The 16007-nt window shown below is 61.1% G+C and overlaps 1 protein-coding gene across 2 annotated transcripts; it reads right to left on the bottom strand.

The window, feature by feature from the left end:
- Window positions 1-8626: 8626 nt before the first annotated feature.
- On the bottom strand, window positions 8627-15784 carry ECEL1 (endothelin converting enzyme like 1). Of its 2 annotated transcripts, none has more exons than XM_030871372.2 (17): window positions 14999-15784; window positions 14318-14386; window positions 14104-14214; window positions 13934-14026; window positions 13620-13744; window positions 12718-12940; window positions 12214-12312; window positions 11900-11974; window positions 11596-11699; window positions 11250-11308; window positions 11122-11173; window positions 10478-10545; window positions 10170-10294; window positions 9787-9852; window positions 9315-9410; window positions 9053-9129; window positions 8627-8726 (listed from the first exon to the last, which is right to left on the bottom strand). In XM_030871372.2, exons 1-17 carry the CDS (start codon window positions 15782-15784, stop codon window positions 8627-8629), a joined length of 2328 nt encoding a protein of 775 aa, XP_030727232.1. The 2 variants fall into 2 exon arrangements, with proteins under 2 accessions (XP_030727232.1, XP_030728028.1); XM_030872168.2 differs by having other exon boundaries at window positions 11602-11699.
- Window positions 15785-16007: the final 223 nt, after the last annotated feature.

Raw genomic sequence — 16007 nt, 5'->3', positions numbered from 1 at the left:
GAGGTCTGAGGAAGTCATTCTGGCTTATACATGAGTTAACTTGAATTTTATGCTTACTAGAACAGCCTGCCTGTGGCGTATCAAACGTACATTGTACATCTACTTTAATTACTAAGAAAAGGACACATTGACCAGGCATAAAGAACGTCCAAGTTAAAAATTAAATTCCTCCCTTCTTGAGATGCCAGCGTTGGTCCTCCTTCCACGATAAGACTCCCTTCCCAGGTGCCAAGGCCATACTGACGCTCTGTATGTGCGCTGATCTAGCTGTTTTGAAACCTTGAAGGAATGTATCCCTGACTTGTTTGATGTTCTTTGTTCTGACGGGATGTAAAGCTGTGCTGAAATCCATGCTTCTCTGGAACCGTTTCTCAGAGTAATCTGGAGGCTGTCTTCCGGTCCTCAGTTTGGCTCAAATACAGCTCTTTACAATTCCTATTATGGGTTGTTTATTTTGGTCCACATGCTTGTCACCTGGAAAAATACCAGCACATTGGTCTTTAAGAAGGAAAGGAAGTTAGGAAGAAAGAGGGCAGGAGGACTGATGACGGCTCTCAATACCTTGCCATAAACATGGCTCGTTCTGTGGGGTTGATCTGGGATGTTTTCATGGTCACACCCAACCTCATCACCAAGTATCTGTCAGAAAGCTTCTCCTCTACTCGGACAATCTTGGTTTCTGAAAGTTAACAGCACTGATGGCTCCTGCAGCATTTTATGTGCCCTCAGGTTTTCTAGTTTTTCCCTGCCGTGGTTGACCATGGATGGGCCAGTGAGTGAGTTTTGCAGGTTCTGCTGCCACTGCAGGTTTTATCATCTAATATCCTTTAAAATCAGATCCGTTCGGAGCAGCTGTTCCACCGGGTGCACTTACGTTGTTTCCGCACATGACATTGTTTTTATTAAACAAAGTATGAAATGTTGGAAATATATCTTCCCTGCCATATCTTTCCTTTAGTGGCTCACACAGAAAAAAAAGTGGTTTGTGTATCTGATTATCGGAATGGAATCCAGCAAATACCTTAAGCTGCGACGTGTAGAAACATCTGTACTTTCAGCCAGCTAACTGTATAGCAAACCTCCCACACTGGGTAATTTGCTCTAACATTTTTTGCTTCAGTCTAGAGCAGTGTTTTCTCTACATCTTCCAAAGGTATTTGCTGGCAAAGAAATGCCTTTCAGTCTGTCGACAGATCATTTTCTGTTCATCGTTTCTGCCATTGTTACTACAGCAGAAAGAATAAATGTTTACCCTGGTGGTAGGTGTTTTTTGTCTTACGCTATCATTGCTTAGGGAAATATCAAAAATCACGTCACTTTAAACATCACTGGGAAAAAACTGCGGGGTTTGTCTTCATGTTCTGAAAGCTTAGTTGCTCACCAGGGGAGTTTCCTGCTGTTATCGACAAGACCTCAAGGCGCCCAGAGTAGCTTCTCCAGCGATGATGGATGTGAGGGTGCTTCAAACAGTTTTTTTTTTTTTTTTTAACTTTCAAATTTTATATTTATTTCAGCATATAAATACAAGAATGTTTTAATATATTGAAATAAAAAAGAAACCAAGCATATCCCTGACTGGTCACACCTGGCTTACAGCACTGAAGGGTAGCAGGATATGCCATCCCCAAACAGTTTGGTTTTGTTTCATGTTTTATATTTGGGGCTGGCTTCTTGTCAGGTCTGTACCGTGGGCGAGGAGGAGCGTGTGTCAGGAGTGTCACAGCTGCCACTTCTGTGGTTGCTCACCTGCTGTAGATGACGGGTGTTATCTGCAGTTTCTTTACAGGATTTTTTGGTAAGCCACTTGATTGGGAGGGTTCGTTTGTTAAAACCTAGATCATATAATCCATAAATCTACTTAACTAGACACACTCAATTCTACTAGGTCACAATCCACCGGAAGTGAGCAAATGAGGAGGGGACACTATGTCAGCCCCCCGCCCCCCTGCAGGGCCCACATTCTCTTCCCCAGGACACCTGAGAACCATGCTGGAGGGTGGGTGCCTGGTCGAAACCGCTGTTGATGAAAAATTAATCAATAGTGATCTAAAGAAGAAATAGAGAATTTTATTTGAGCCAACTGAGGATTACAACCCGTGACAGAGTCTTTCAGAAACCTCTGAGGACTGTTCATACACATTTTTGAGATAAAGGATCGTACGTTAAACTCACACACCGGGGTTTCACACAAAGTTGACCTAAGATACATGATCCAGACGAGCACATACAAAGTGAGCGACAGGTCACCATGACCCCTCACGGGATTGGGAAAGAAATGTAATCTTGTACAGAGTTACATTGCCGGTGTCAGAAAAGATAAAAAACAACACCGATCTTCACGACAGAGCAGGCGTTCGCACCTCTGAGAAGGCCGGCTTCATGTATAATGCAGGTGCACGCTGCACGTTAGGGGGGGCCCAATATGGGCAGGGAGTGTGTTATGCTTAAATTGTCTTCTCCTGCCCCCAAACATAAATTTGATTCCATCAGGATGAAGACAGCAGCACGGAGCTAGACATTAAATAGGGACAGTGCCGACTGCCCAGGGATGTGGCAACGCTGCCAATGAGATAAAGCCTGGGAGACCCCAGCACACACTAGGCCCTCTGGAAGGCCCAGTGTCCCGTCACCCAACCCCCTGAGACTCCGACGGGAGGCCAGGCGTGCTTGGGCCCCGGACAGGACTCTTAGGCCAAACTCCCGTGACCACAGGTGCATCACTCCCTGCAGAGTTCAGACTGGGCCCTCGGGGGTGCTCCAGGTTCAGTCCCAGCCAGACCTGCAGCCCCACCCACCCCCAGCTCCTGGAGCCCCTGTGACCCCCTGTCCCATGCTGGGCACCGAGCCCAGCATGGCTCTGGTGGCTACCCAGGATGCTTCACGATGGGTAAAAGCAGGCGCGCTGCCTTGAAGCCTCTCGGGAGGCCTCCGATGGGATGCCAGATGTACCCTCCTCCTGACCTTGGGGCTGACATGACCATCTGAGGCTGTTACCCACCCCCTGCTTCCAGAAGCAGGTCTCCCCACCTGGTCAGCATCTGCATGGCAGGCTCTTGCCCCTTCGGCGATGCCTCCCCCAGTCCCACCTCCAGTGGCAGGGGGAGGGGCCCGGAGACCTGCAGGAAGCTGTGCGTGTTTTAAATTGCACCCTCTGATCTAAGGTGGCCCCAGGGCCTGCTTGCTCCAGCTGAGCAGAGCTCTAGGGTTCTTCGCTCCGGACACACACACCAAGCCACAGCCCAGGGTCCTCTGACCTGACCCTGCCGCCGGGGATGCCAAGCCTGCACCGCCGTGCTTGGCACTGTGCCTGGGGACCAGTTGTGTGTCCCTGGAGCTGACTCTCAGGAAGAAAACAGCTGCCCCGCTGTCCCAGATGGTGAGGCCGCCGTCCTCCCTCAGTATGGGGGTGTCCAGGTCCCGTGCCCTGTTCTGGCCCTTTCTTTGCTCACCAGACTTGCACGTTCCTCATTATCAGCCAGCAGGGCACCCCCTCCTCTCCCAGCCCGGCCTGGGCTCCTCGGGTGACAGGGAAGTAGCTGCCTGCAGACCTCTCCAGTCAGCAGTGCCTGCGATGCTTTGGTCCCGCAGAAAGGTAAGAGGGTTTTTTATTATCATTTATGCAAAGTAGACAAGGAGAGATGCAGCTTCACAGCACCGTGTGCCAGCAGCTGGGGGGCTCTGAGCCGCCTGAGCCCAGTGAATCAGCCCGAGCCGCTGCCAGAGGCTCCCAGGTCCCGGTGCAGCTGAGGTCGCGGAGGCAGGTCCGCCTCTTTCCCCTCTGTCCCGGTGAGCTCCTGCTGGACGGCAGCCTGGCTGGCAGGGGCCCTCGAAGGGCTGGAGCTGAGGGACGAACGGCGCATGCCCTACAGGGGGCACCCCCACCCTGTGCGGTAAGGCAAGCAGGGCAGGGAGGAGGCCTGGATGGGGCGGGCCTTTGTTTAGGACAGCAGACCACAAGGCAGAGGGCGAACCCAGCCAGAGACACGGGGCAAAATGAGCGACACCCCCACACCGGTGGGAGGGACCATGACCCGTGGAACCTGTGGGACGGCAGCTCAAAGGTGGGCTGTAAACGAGTGAGGGCTGAGAACGCCACCCGGGCCAACAAGGAGCCCCCAGATGAGCCACAAGCCATGTCCCGTGAACAGCACTGGGGACAAAGGCTAGTGTCGGGCCTGGAGGGGAAACCGTCTGCAGGGTCGGGAGCCTGAGGTCCCCTTTGACCTCACGGGGCAGCGATCCCACCAGGACACCAGGGCTGGAGGCCAGCTCACCTGAGGGCTCTGAGGGAAAGGCCAGGCCAGGGTGCAACTAGCTTTCCCCGAAGGCAAGGGGGACTCGGGACGTAGGATCCCAGCCCCTGGCGGTTTGTGAGGCCAGGACGGTGGCTCTGCTCTCCTGCTCGGCCTCAGGGTGAAGCACACACAGTTGAGGTCCCGCTCAGCAACCTACCGTCCAAACTTGGGATCTCCTCCAGGAAAAGGGAGGCTATAGAGCGAGGACTTCTTTGGGGAGGATGGGCTGAGTTTCATATCGTTCTGAAACCTTCAATAATCCTATGAAGGAGTTAAGAATAACGTGCCGGAGGCCTGCATTTTTCTGGAAGATGTTCCCAAGGACTGGCTCTCGTGGTCACCTGCTGTGCAGTGACAGATACCCTAGAGGCTGCCTGGCTCCAAGGTGGAAAGGGTCTCAGTTTCTCCAGAAGTCCCCTGGGACCCCTGCAGGCTGGGCTGGTGACAGGTGTCTGTGTCGCCTCGCAAGGGAAGCAGGAAGGGGAAATGCCATTGAAACAAAAATGGATTCTAAGGGGTGGAGGTGGCAGAATTCACATCCATAAGAAACGACCCCTCCTCTCAGTCTCTCCTGGGACGTGGGGTGGAGAGGGGAGGCATGACTGCCAAGGTCCCGCTCAGTGAGTACCACCCAAACTCGAGTCCAAGCTCCTACGCGGGCTGTGGAGACGGGGAGGAAGCTGGGCTCTCATGCTCTGCCGCTGCCCTGTCCTGTCCTGTCTGCTACGGGGTGGCCCGAGGGGCAGCCTCTGGACAGGCCTGGAGCTGGCAGGGGGGACGGGACATTGCTCTTTTTACTAAATCCAGGGAAAGGGGGTTCCTCAAGCCAGTTTAGGGGAGGGGTGAGGTGCCCTGAGGGGAGAGAAAGAGGCAGTGAAAGGGGCCCCGCAGGAAGCAGACCTGCAGTGCTGTCTCTGACTCCACCTGGCCCCTGGGGAGGGAAGGAGTCAGGGTGCTGTCCAGCATGGGGGGTACGGGGGGTGGGGTGGGAAGGAGGAGGAGCCCAAGCCCCCTGAGAACCCACCCCAGAGGTATTTGCTCATGGACGACCCTGGAGTTCCCAGCATACCTGGAGCGAGGGCTCAAGCCATTTAAAAATACTGCGTCTAGGGCTCCTCGCAAGCCGGGCTCCCCAGGGCGCTGGGCACCTGGGTCAGCACAGAAGCAGCCACGCGGGGGGCAGGAACTTGAGTCTGGGCCCCACTGAACTGGTTAGAAAGGCTTGCGGGACAGGGCTGCTCGGTGACACCCTGATGGTACTGAGGACTCTGTGGGGCTCTCACTGCGGAGGCAGCAGCTATGCAGTCCTGGGGGCAGAGGAGCTCAAACGCATCCACCACAGGCGGGTCCCCCCTCAGACACACCCCGGGTCTGCCGGTGATGCTTCTGGGGTCCAGACAGGGTGAGAGGGAGGATCACTCGCCAGGGTCACCCAGCAGTGACCCCCAGGCTCAAGGCTCCGGCTCAAAGCCGTGGATGGCAGAACCATGAGCCCCGTGCACGAGGGCTCACAGGTGGAAGCTCAGGTGCTGCTGTAAACCATCCCCGAGCTCCTTTCCTTCCCCGCTGTTAAGCGCTTAGTTGAAGAGTGCTTTCTGTCATCCCAATAAGCTCCGCTCAGAGGATGACTGCTGTGCGGTGAGCCACCCCCGGGGATGGATGGAGTCAGCCCTGCAACGACCTGCCCTGAGGCTGCTTCTAGCGTCACTGCGCACCGGAAGGGCCTTCACCACTGCACTCATGACCCCTCACCCAACACAAGGGAAACTGAGTCCACGTGGGCAGCTGTGCTGAGCCGGGTCAAGTCCTCACCTCAGCAGCGTCACAGTCAGCGGACCCGCAGCTCGGCTGCAAGTACAGGGCCTGGGAGACAACGAAATGGCCAGCGTCTACGCTATATGCTCGGTTTCCTAACAGAACCTGTTGAGAGGGGATGCTGAGTGTAGTATGGGCACCCGGAGCTCCAGAGGACCCGGCAACCAAGACGCGCCCATCAGCTGCCACGAGCAGTGTGACCCTGCACAGGGCACGTGACTCCCCTGAGCTCCCTGTCTGTAAGAGGCGCTGCCTCTGTCCTCTGTCCAGCCTCACTGCAGTGAGGATGCTCTCAGGTTCTGTCTGGAAAAGCATTCTGGGAACCAGTGGGTGACACACATGTCGCCACCATGCCCCGCAGGGCCACCCCGTGGCTCTGGGTTCCTTGGCTGTCTGAACTTCGTGGGCCCTAAGGGCCGGGACCCTGTCCTTGGTATGCCCTTGGCTTGCGTTCCCTCTGACCGCTGGTCTCCCTCCGTCCTCCCCAAAGATGCGAGGAGCCCTGCAGCCCCGGGTAGCAGTGACATCACCACCATGAGCCCAGCAGGACTCCATCAGGCGGAGGGGCCTCTGGTGGCCTCACAGCCTGTCATCCGCAACCCTGCCGGAAGGGTGGGTGGTCCCCAGCTGGGACACACGCTGGGCATCAGGCCCCGGGCCAGCAGCTGAGGCCCCCAGGCTTCCCAGCTTCCAGCTCGGGACAGTCTCGAGGCCAGGAACCCCATGTCCTATCCCAGGGGCCCACATGCCCGACCCCACTGGCCCCCTCCGCTGGGCACAGACGGAAGGGGGAGGAACTTGGCCCCAGGGGTACCTGGGCTTCGCTGCACTTCCTGCTGGAGTCTCACACTACAGGTCCTCCAACCCCAAGGCCTCCCCTAGGCTGGCAGGGAGACGGGAGGGATCAGTCTTGGGTGGAGCTGGGCAAAGCAGGGAGCCGGGCCGGGGACCAGAGGGCTGGGCCTGATGATTACGATTCCAGCCAGGATCCCAGGCCAGAGGGAGGGGGTGAGGGTCCGCATGCAGAAAGTCCCCAACCAGAAGGTGGGCGGCAGGTCGAGACAGGGAGCTAGACTGTCTTTCTGCCCTCACTGCCCAAAGGACATGGTATGTATGTGCCCAGCCCAGGGGGAAAGAGGCTTCAGGAGGAAACCAAGGAAGATCCATAAACACAGCACCGCTCGGGCGCCCTGAACACAAGGGCCCTACCGCCCCCTCGACAGGCAGCTCTGAGCAGGGCTCTGCGCCCTGGACTGATGAGCGCAGGCTCTCCCGCGGTGTCCTTCTTCGCTCCTGCCTCTTCTCTGCGGAGCCCCACCCTCCGCTGTGGCCCGATCAGTGTGGCAGGTGCGTTTTCTGTCCCCACTCCCTCAGGTTGGTGCGTCCAAGGCTCAGATAACAGGAACTTTTTAAACATCACTCAAGGCTGAGAGGCAGACAGCCATCTGAGCATAAAGACAGGAGCTGGACCGGCAAGAGGTTCACCCCTGCAGCGGGAGATGGGGACAGGCCACACCTACCGGGCACTGCTCAGGGAGTGGCTGATTTCTCTAGGCCACCCCTGAAGTAAGAGAAACAGACTGGAGCAGGTAGGGCCGGCAGCCTCAGCCCTGCAGACGCCTGGGATCCCCCAGTGGGGCTCCTCCCTCCCACTGCCCTCCCGCCCAAGATAGAGCAGCACTCCTCCTCCCCTCCCACCCTGGGCCACGCCTGCAGCCCCCCTCGGCACCCTGCCCCCACCACTCCTCCCCTTCTCTCTTCTCTCTGGAGGGGACGCCTTTCTCCAAGAAGCTTAGCAAAGGCCTAGCCCGGGGTGATGACTGGCTAGGGGACACTGCAGAGACTCCTGCAGGGCGGAGGGGGGACCACTCTGCACAGTCAGGAGAAGTTAAGTCCCAGCGTCAGGCTGGGGTGTAGGTCACTGGGCTTGGTGTTCTGGCCCCCATGAGACTGGTCCAGGGGCACCCTCAGGACCGTGCAGGGGCCTCGGCAGGACTCTGGTGGAGGGCGGCTTGGGTGCTTGGTGGGAAAGACAAGAGCTGGGGAGGTGGGACAGAGGCAGCCCAGCCGAGGCCACCAGGAGGGGACGAAAAGGTCTTCTCTAGGCTCTCATTCTGTTAAGTGCCTGAGCCTCCCCCGGGAGTTCATCCAGTCCCACCTGCTCGGGGGCCCCTGAGGAGGCGGAGGCAAGAGGAGAGCAGCTTTATTGACCTGACTTAGCAGCGAGAACACAGCGAAGGCGGGGCCTGTACAATCCAGCCTGGGCGGGGGTCTGGCTCCCAAGAGCCTAGTCTGGGGACCTTAGCATGTCTCCCCCAGGCCCTCCTGGAGCCCAACTTCATCCCTGTTCTGGGGCCCTCCTGAAGTGAGGGACAGTGACTGGGTGCTGGGTCCTGGGGGTGCTGGGGAGGCGGATGGCACCCAGAGTGGACCAGAGCCGGATGCATGCCTGCCCCGGCCGCCAGCGAGAGGCAGTCCATGCAGGGAAGTGGGCGCGTGCAGGTGGGCAGCCAGGCTCACCACACAGAGCACTTGTGGGCAGGGTTCATGGGCGAGTCCTTGGGGCAGTGGAAGGCCCGGCCGAACTCCTCGAACTGGGACACGCTGCCTAGCACCCTGGGGCAAGGGAGACACCCACAGAGTGTGTGGCACAGGCCACCGTACCCCAGCTGTCCCTTCGCGCCCCGACCCGCTCCCAGCGCAGACACAGGAGGGGGCGAGGCCCAGGCAGGCAGGTGGGGGTTCCCACCCCGACCCGCTCCCAGCGCAGACACAGGAGGGGGCGAGGCCCAGGCAGGCAGGTGGGGGTTCCCACCCCGACCCGCTCCCAGCACAGACACAGGAGGGGGCGAGGCCCAGGCAGGCAGGTGGGGGTTCCCACCCCGACCCGCTCCCAGCGCAGACACAGGAGGGGGCGAGGCCCAGGCAGGCAGGCGGGGTACCTGTAGTGCTCAGGCGCGTGCTTGTCGGTCAGCACCTGCAGGTAGATGGACTGCGACCGTCGCTTGATGCACCAGTTCTGGGCCAGGACGGGGGCAGCGGGGAGGAGCGGGGACGTGAGGCCAGGCGTCCACTGACGAAGCCCTGCACGCTAGGCCTCGATCCCCCACCAGAACCCACAGGGCTCTCGGAAGGGTGGCTGATGGGAGATGGGCTGGAAGCTGTGCCCCCCTCCCCCCTCCCCTACTGGCCCCGCCCGCACACCTGGGCAAAGGCGATGAAGAAGAGCTGATTGTGCGTGTACTTGAGCCGGTGCAGCGGGTGCTCGGGGCCGTGCTCGCGCACCCACTTCTGATAAGCCTGGGGGCGCAGAGCATGGAGCTGCGGTGCCCACAACGGGGCCACCTGGCACCCTCCACTCAGTCAGGCCCTCACCCGCCCCAGCTCTGCGCACCACCCACCCTGCTGAGCCCCCCAGACCCCTGCCTTCTTCCCTGCCCAGAAGGCTAACCCCAGGCAGGTGCCACCCCCTCCAGGCAGCCCTCTTTGCTCTCCTGGAAGGCGGGGGGCCTAGGAGTCCCGCTTCCAGTGGACCCTGTGCCCAGCACAGCACCTCACCTCCAAGACCAGAGCTCAACAGGATGGGGAGGGAGGGATGACTAGGTCTCTAGCCCAGTCCCCAGTGCCCCCCACCACTCCTCCCTCAGGGATCGAGGGCCAGGCAGGGGCAGCTCACATAGTAGGCGAGCTTGAGGCCGCCCATGTCCGCAATGTTCTCTCCAAGTGTGTGCTTCCCGTTCACCTGGCGAGAAGGGAAGAGGTTGGAGGCTGCCCAAGGCCCTCTGGTCTCCTTCGGGCCTTGCCTCTCTGGGCCCTGCCTCCACCCACCTGCCCTTTCCCAGAGGGTTTGGGTAGGACTCCCCCACTTTGTGCCCCACGTGCGTGAGTCTGTGCGAACTCATTCTCTCGCCCAAGTCAGTGTGCACGCAGACCCTGGCGGGTGTGCACGGAGCTCGGCGCTGGGTTTGTTCAGGCACGTGAGCGTGCATGGAGGTGTGCACGCTCCTAGTCTGCGCTGGCCAGGCCTGAGGGGCCCAGGGGGCAGCGAGGGGGCCTCACCCGCTGGCTGTAGACGGTGAAGTTGTCGTAGAGGTGGACGATGCACTCGGCCTTGCGCAGGAAGCGGCTGTGGGAGTCCTCTGTCCACCAGTGCAGCAGGTTGCCCGAGCGGTCATACTGGCCCCCTGTGGGCAGCGGGTGGGGGCGGGCCGAGACTGGCCTTCACCGCAGAGCCCGGCTGGGCACCAAGGCCCTCCCCACCCACCAGCCAACAGGCACAGGGGAGCCACGGGGCTTCCATTGGCCCTCACCACCCTGCCCGCCACTGCCTGTCCTCCGCCACCCCTCGGGCCGCCCGCAGGCCTCACCCCAGTCATCGTAGCCATGGGTCAGCTCATGCCCGATGATGGTGCCGATGCCCCCGTAGTTCAGAGACCTGGGCCCGTGGCAGCAGCGTCAGGCCCCAGCCTCACCCACCCTCTGAGAGCCCCGCCGAGCTGCTGTCCAGGCCTCAGGAGGCCCTGGCCAGGCCACGAGGTAGCCCAGGGAGGCCAGTGGCTGCACGGTCCCAGAACGCTTGTGCCTCAGCTTCCTCGTGGGGTACGTAAAAGGGGCCAGTGATACCTGTGCAGCTGCCTTTTAGGAAATAACATCTAACAGAGCAGGGCTGTGGGGAGGAGACAGGGTTGGAGGGAGACAGGAGGGAAACTGAGGCACCCCACGTGGGATTTGGCCTTTTTCCTCATCACTAGGATTGTTCCAGTTTTGCAACACCCAAAAAAGCCTCAAACCAGGTAAGGGGGACTCGGGACATTTAAAAGAATGAAAAAAAAAAAAAACCCTACACCTTTATCTAAATAACCAAAGATGAAGTGGGACTATGGGGACCCAGGGTTGCAGCTGTCATGACTGCGGTGCCCAGCCCGGGCCTGGGGCCATCTGAGCAGTCCCCACCCACCCCGCAGACGCGGCCACGGCCGTAGCTCTGGCTCACGCCAGGTTCCCTACTCACTGCGGAAAGTCAGGGTCGTACAGCGTAGGCTGCAGGATTCCAGCGGGGAACACTGCAGGGAGGCCATGGTCAGCGGGAGACCCTCCCCACCTCCAGACCCTGCCCCTCGTCTGGACACACCCCCTTACCCATCTGGTTTTTGTTGGGTAGATAGTAGGCATTGAGCGCCTGTGGGGGGAGGAGCCACCTGTGGAGGGAGGCTGGGATCAGCTGGGGGGACCCACACTCCCTCCCCTACAACCCTTACCTCCTAGTCTCCTCCTCCTTAAAGGATGCCCTGGTGTCCCAGCCTACAGCTATATCCTGGGCGTCCCCCGGGCTGGTCCCACACCCTGACAGCCCCCACTCGCACCCTGTGCAGGCCTGGTCCTCGCTCCCCACCAGCGTGTCTATGAGGCGTCAACCTCCTGGCGTTGGTAAGGAGCACTGTCCCCATGGCACCCCGGGCCCCCCAGCTGCAGCCCAGGTACCCACGTGGACTTGTCCACCTCCTGCCGGATCTTCTTGACAGAGAGCTGGATGCTGAAACGGATGCTGTTCAAGATGTTCTTGAAGTAGGTCTTCTCGTGGACCTCAAACTGCATGGGGGATGGGCAGCACTCAGCGGCAGGCCGGGGCAGGGCCAGACCAGCACCCAGGAGGCCCCACGCCCTCCCCGCGTCCGTCAGCTGAGGGCTGTGGCTCCTCTCTGTGGTGGTGGTTGGTCTCCACAGGGGTCTCGGCCACGGGCCTGGAGAAGCCTGAGGGGTCAGGCTGGGTAGGGTAGGGGCAGGCCCACCTCATACTCCTTGTCCACAGCCTCGGGTTTGAGCAGGAAGTCCGGGTAGCCCACCATCACCATCATGTACTGGAGCTGCAGGCGAGAGGGTGGTGAGTGGGCCAGGGCCTCAGGAGGTGGCCTTCCACCCCTCTGAGGGAGAAAGCTCCAGGGCCAGCACAGGGCTGGGGCTCAGGCAAAGGGGAGAGCAGGCTGGGTGATGCCAGCTCCACAAGAGGCGTCTTTGTCTTTTTTGTTATCCCAGCGCTTGGCACACAGTAGGCACTGACTGTGTGATTGTGGAACCAACAAATGGGAAAAGGGTCCCACGTCACCTTGGCCCGAGCGGCCGCCTTGGTCTCAGCATCCATCCAGTCCAGCTCCTCCAGGCGCTGGCCCAAGATGTACTTGATGTCTTCTACCAGCTGCTGTACCTGCAGGGTCAGGGGGCAGGAATCAAGGGTCAACCCAGGAGGCCTTAGCTCTGAGCCCCCAGCACCTGGAGTAAGGGGTACCCCCTAATCATCCAGCACCACTTCCTAAGCCCAGGACTTGCTGCTCGGCATTCCTAAGGCCATCCCACTGAGCACGGCAGAGCAGGGAGGGCAGGAGCTTGGTGGGGAGAGGGTCCTGCAGCTGACAAACCAGGTAGGCTTCCTGGAGGAGGAAGCCTGGTGAGGAGTAGCCTGGAGGCTCAGAGAGGGCTGAGCCCGGTGCCCTTGGCTGCAGGGGGACGTGCGGGGCTCCCCGTGCTCCTCATGCTTGGACCAAGGCCATGCAAGAACTTCATGCCCGTCTCAGGACCCGCACCCCGACCGTCAAGGCCAGGGCAGCCTGACCTTGGCCTTGCTGGCAGCCGAGAAGTGCTCATGTACGAAGAGAGCGCCGAGCGCCATGCCAAAGTGACGGTTGGCCTGGCCCAGGCAGACACGGGCCAGCTCCTGTGGCTTGTCGCTGCCCTCCATCTCCCGTGCCAGCTCGTGCAGGGCCTCTCGGAATGGTGGGGACAGGTGCTCACTCAGGACCACCACCACGCGCCACACCAGGTAGTTGTGTAGGATCCTGAGGGCCAGGTGAAGCAGCTGGGTGTCCCGACGGGCTCACGTGCGCGGGCGCCCCGGCCCCCAGCCCCCAGCCCCCAGCCTAGGGCGGGACCAAGCACCTGCACAGGACTGAGGGTCATTCCAGGTGCTCCCAGCCCCAGTCAGGCAGGAGGGCTGGGCCCACACGCAGCAGACCCACCTCTGCCACCAGGCAGAGCACCTGAGGCTGGTGCGGCACGGGCCAGCACTGGTTTCTGACTGGCTGTGGGGTGGGAGAATGGCCACTTGGGGTGACTGCCTGCCTCAGAACTGGCCTCGAGAGGCCTCAGGTCCTTCCCGAGCGGGGAGGAGACCAGGGGGGCTTTCCTCAAGGTGGCCCTGGGGGAGCAGAGTTGCGGCCACCATTTCCCCTTCTGACTTCAGACTCACTCAACCTCACCATCCCCACATGAGGAAACCGCAGCCCGGGAAGCTCACAGCTCTGCCCAGGGTCCCACAGAGCAGGTGGGACAGCCAGGTATGAACCTGGGGGTCTAGACTCCTTTTCCGGTGCTCCTCGCTTGCCTCCCCAGAGTGGGTGGATACCGGACAGAGGTGGAGGCAGAAATTCAAAGCTCTCCAAGCAGACAGGTCTGGGATGCGGGGGAGGGGGGGCCTGGGGGGCAGGTGGGTAGCAGGCGGGTAACGGGCAGCTGTACCTGCGGGGTGTGGAGCGGATGAGCTGGGACACCTGCTGCATATAGTCTGTAGCCAGAAGCACCAGCTCTTCATCCTCTGAGAAGTCCTCCTGGAAGATCTGGTCCAGTAGCCACTTCCACTGCAGCTGTGGGACCACGGATGGGGACAGTGGGGTGGGGTGGCAGGGACCACAGAAGACAGGGAGGGGGTCAGGTAGGGGCAACAAGAGGACACGTGAGTCCATGGCCATGGAGGCCTTGCTCGTCCCTGGGGAGGGGACAGCCCAAGAGTCCCAAGATCAGCGCCTCCCCCACCAGGTCTGGGTCACACTCACGTGGGGGGTGATCTTCTGCAGCTGCCCCAGTGTCACCTTGTTGTATATGGAGCTAACATCTCGCCGGAGGTCGTCATACTCTGACACTGTGATCTGGGGATGGACGGCAGAGCTGACCAAGCCCCGCCCAGTACTCGCCGCCCCCAGCACACAGCAGTCGCCCTCCTCACGTTGGCCAGCTGCTGCTCCAGCTGCAGGATCTCCTGGGCCTTCTGCTCTACGGCCTCGGCACCCAAGAGGCTGAGCAGGCGCTCCATGAACACCCGGTAAGCTGCCAGGATCTGCACCAGGAGGGGCACGGCAAGGATGCAGTCGGTGCCAGGCCCTGGTCCAGGCCGCCCGGAGTCCCAGGCCTTCCCTGAACCCCATCGCATGCGCCCACACCTTCTCACTCTCCTCATCCTGAGCTAAGTACAGGGTCCTCTCTGGCAGGGTGAGTCCATCCTGGTCAATCTGTGGAGAGAGACGGGGGACAGAGATCAACTCTCCCGGCTCCTGCAAACAGACTGAATTCCCATTCAAAAGGGAAACTGAGGACACGCCAGGCATCCACTGTCACCAGCCCGGGGAGCATAAAGACAGGAGCCCCTCCCTCATTCCAGAGAAGCCGGTCTAAGCCCACACACCTGACTGGCCTAGCCTGGGGACAGAGGGGGGCGCCCCCCACCGCCTTTCCTCCTGTAACCCTGTCCTCTCCCTACCTGTGAGGGGCGCACTGACACTTGGTCCCCCACCTCGCAGGCATTCCAGCCCGCCCCAGCCCGACAGGCCTGTCACCACAGCCCATCAGTACACCCCTCCCTCAGAGCTCTCACCGCTGCCAGAGGGCTGGGAAATTGCGGCTCCCGCGGCTCTGCTAAACACCGCAATTACTCGAGGGAAATTACTTGCGCCCTCCTCCCGCGCTCTGCCGGTGCGCGCTCCCTTCCGTTCCTCTACCCTCCCCTCCCCTTCCGCACCCGTCTTCTGGGCGCATAGGGAGCGCGGGGCAGGCCTGCCAGGCCGCGGGACCCCTAGTTCCTAGCCGCTTGTGGGGTGCCCGGTGCGGGAGGGGGGCGCACTCACACGGATGACGTAGCGCGAGGAGTTCCTGTCGTCCAGACTGACGGTGAGCGAGAAGAGCGCGGCGGCGCTGTACACGCCCTGAGCCTTGTACAGCAACCGGTTGAGGTCCCAGGGCGCCGCCGCCCCCGGGCGCTCCGCCGCGCCACCCAGGTCCCAGCCCCCGCAGTCCTCGATGACCTCGAGCATGGGCCGCGGGCCGAGCCGTTCGATTTCACGCATGTCCAGGCAGGAGCGGAAGAAAGCGCGCACCTTGCGCTGGGCTGCGCCGCCGGGTCCGCCCCCGGACCGCGCCAGCAAGCGCCGCAGGCGCTCCTCGTTCTGCTCGCCGATGGCCGCGATGGTGCCGTAGGTGAGCTTGTCGTCCGGGATGGCGTGGCGCCTCAGCCAGCCGCCGCACGCGAAGGAGTAGAAGTCCTGGCACGGGTCTATGCTGGCGTCCAGGTTGGAGGCCAAGAAGCGGGCGGCGCGCGCAAAGGCCTTTCGCTCCGGGCAGCCCTCGGAGCAGGTGGCGCCTCCCGCCGCTCCCGGGCCCAGGTACTTGAGAGCCAGCATGGCGGCCAGGATGGCACAGAGGCCCGCGGCGAACACCAGCCCCGACAGCAGGCACACCTCGCGCCGGTTCCAGCGCGGCAGCCCGGCCCGGGCCCCGGGGGCGCTGCGCCCCGCACTCAGCGGGAAGCCGGGGGGCAGCGAAGTTCCCCGCGCGCCTCCCCCACCGCACCGGCTCACGTACTTGACCTCCTGGAACTCGTCGTAGTGTGCTGTCATCGAATACGGGGCCTCCATGGCGCCGCGGGCACCACTGCGCAGCCCTTGGCGATCTCAGCTACAGGATGCTCCCGGCCGCCAGGCTCCTAGCGGGCCGGCGCATGGTCCCCCCGGGCCGCAGCTGCGGGAAAGGTAGATACAGGCTCCGAAGGGTACTGGGGCTCGACGGGGTCCATGAGCACGACGAGGAAGGGCACAGGCCTAGGTCCAAAGGCTGGAGGCCACCCCGAGTCCCCAACAA

The sequence above is a fragment of the Globicephala melas genome, chromosome 7, assembly GCF_963455315.2.
Source record: "Globicephala melas chromosome 7, mGloMel1.2, whole genome shotgun sequence".
In the NCBI taxonomy this organism is placed as follows: domain Eukaryota; kingdom Metazoa; phylum Chordata; class Mammalia; order Artiodactyla; family Delphinidae; genus Globicephala; species Globicephala melas.
This window is presented reverse-complemented; position numbering and strand designations above follow the sequence as displayed.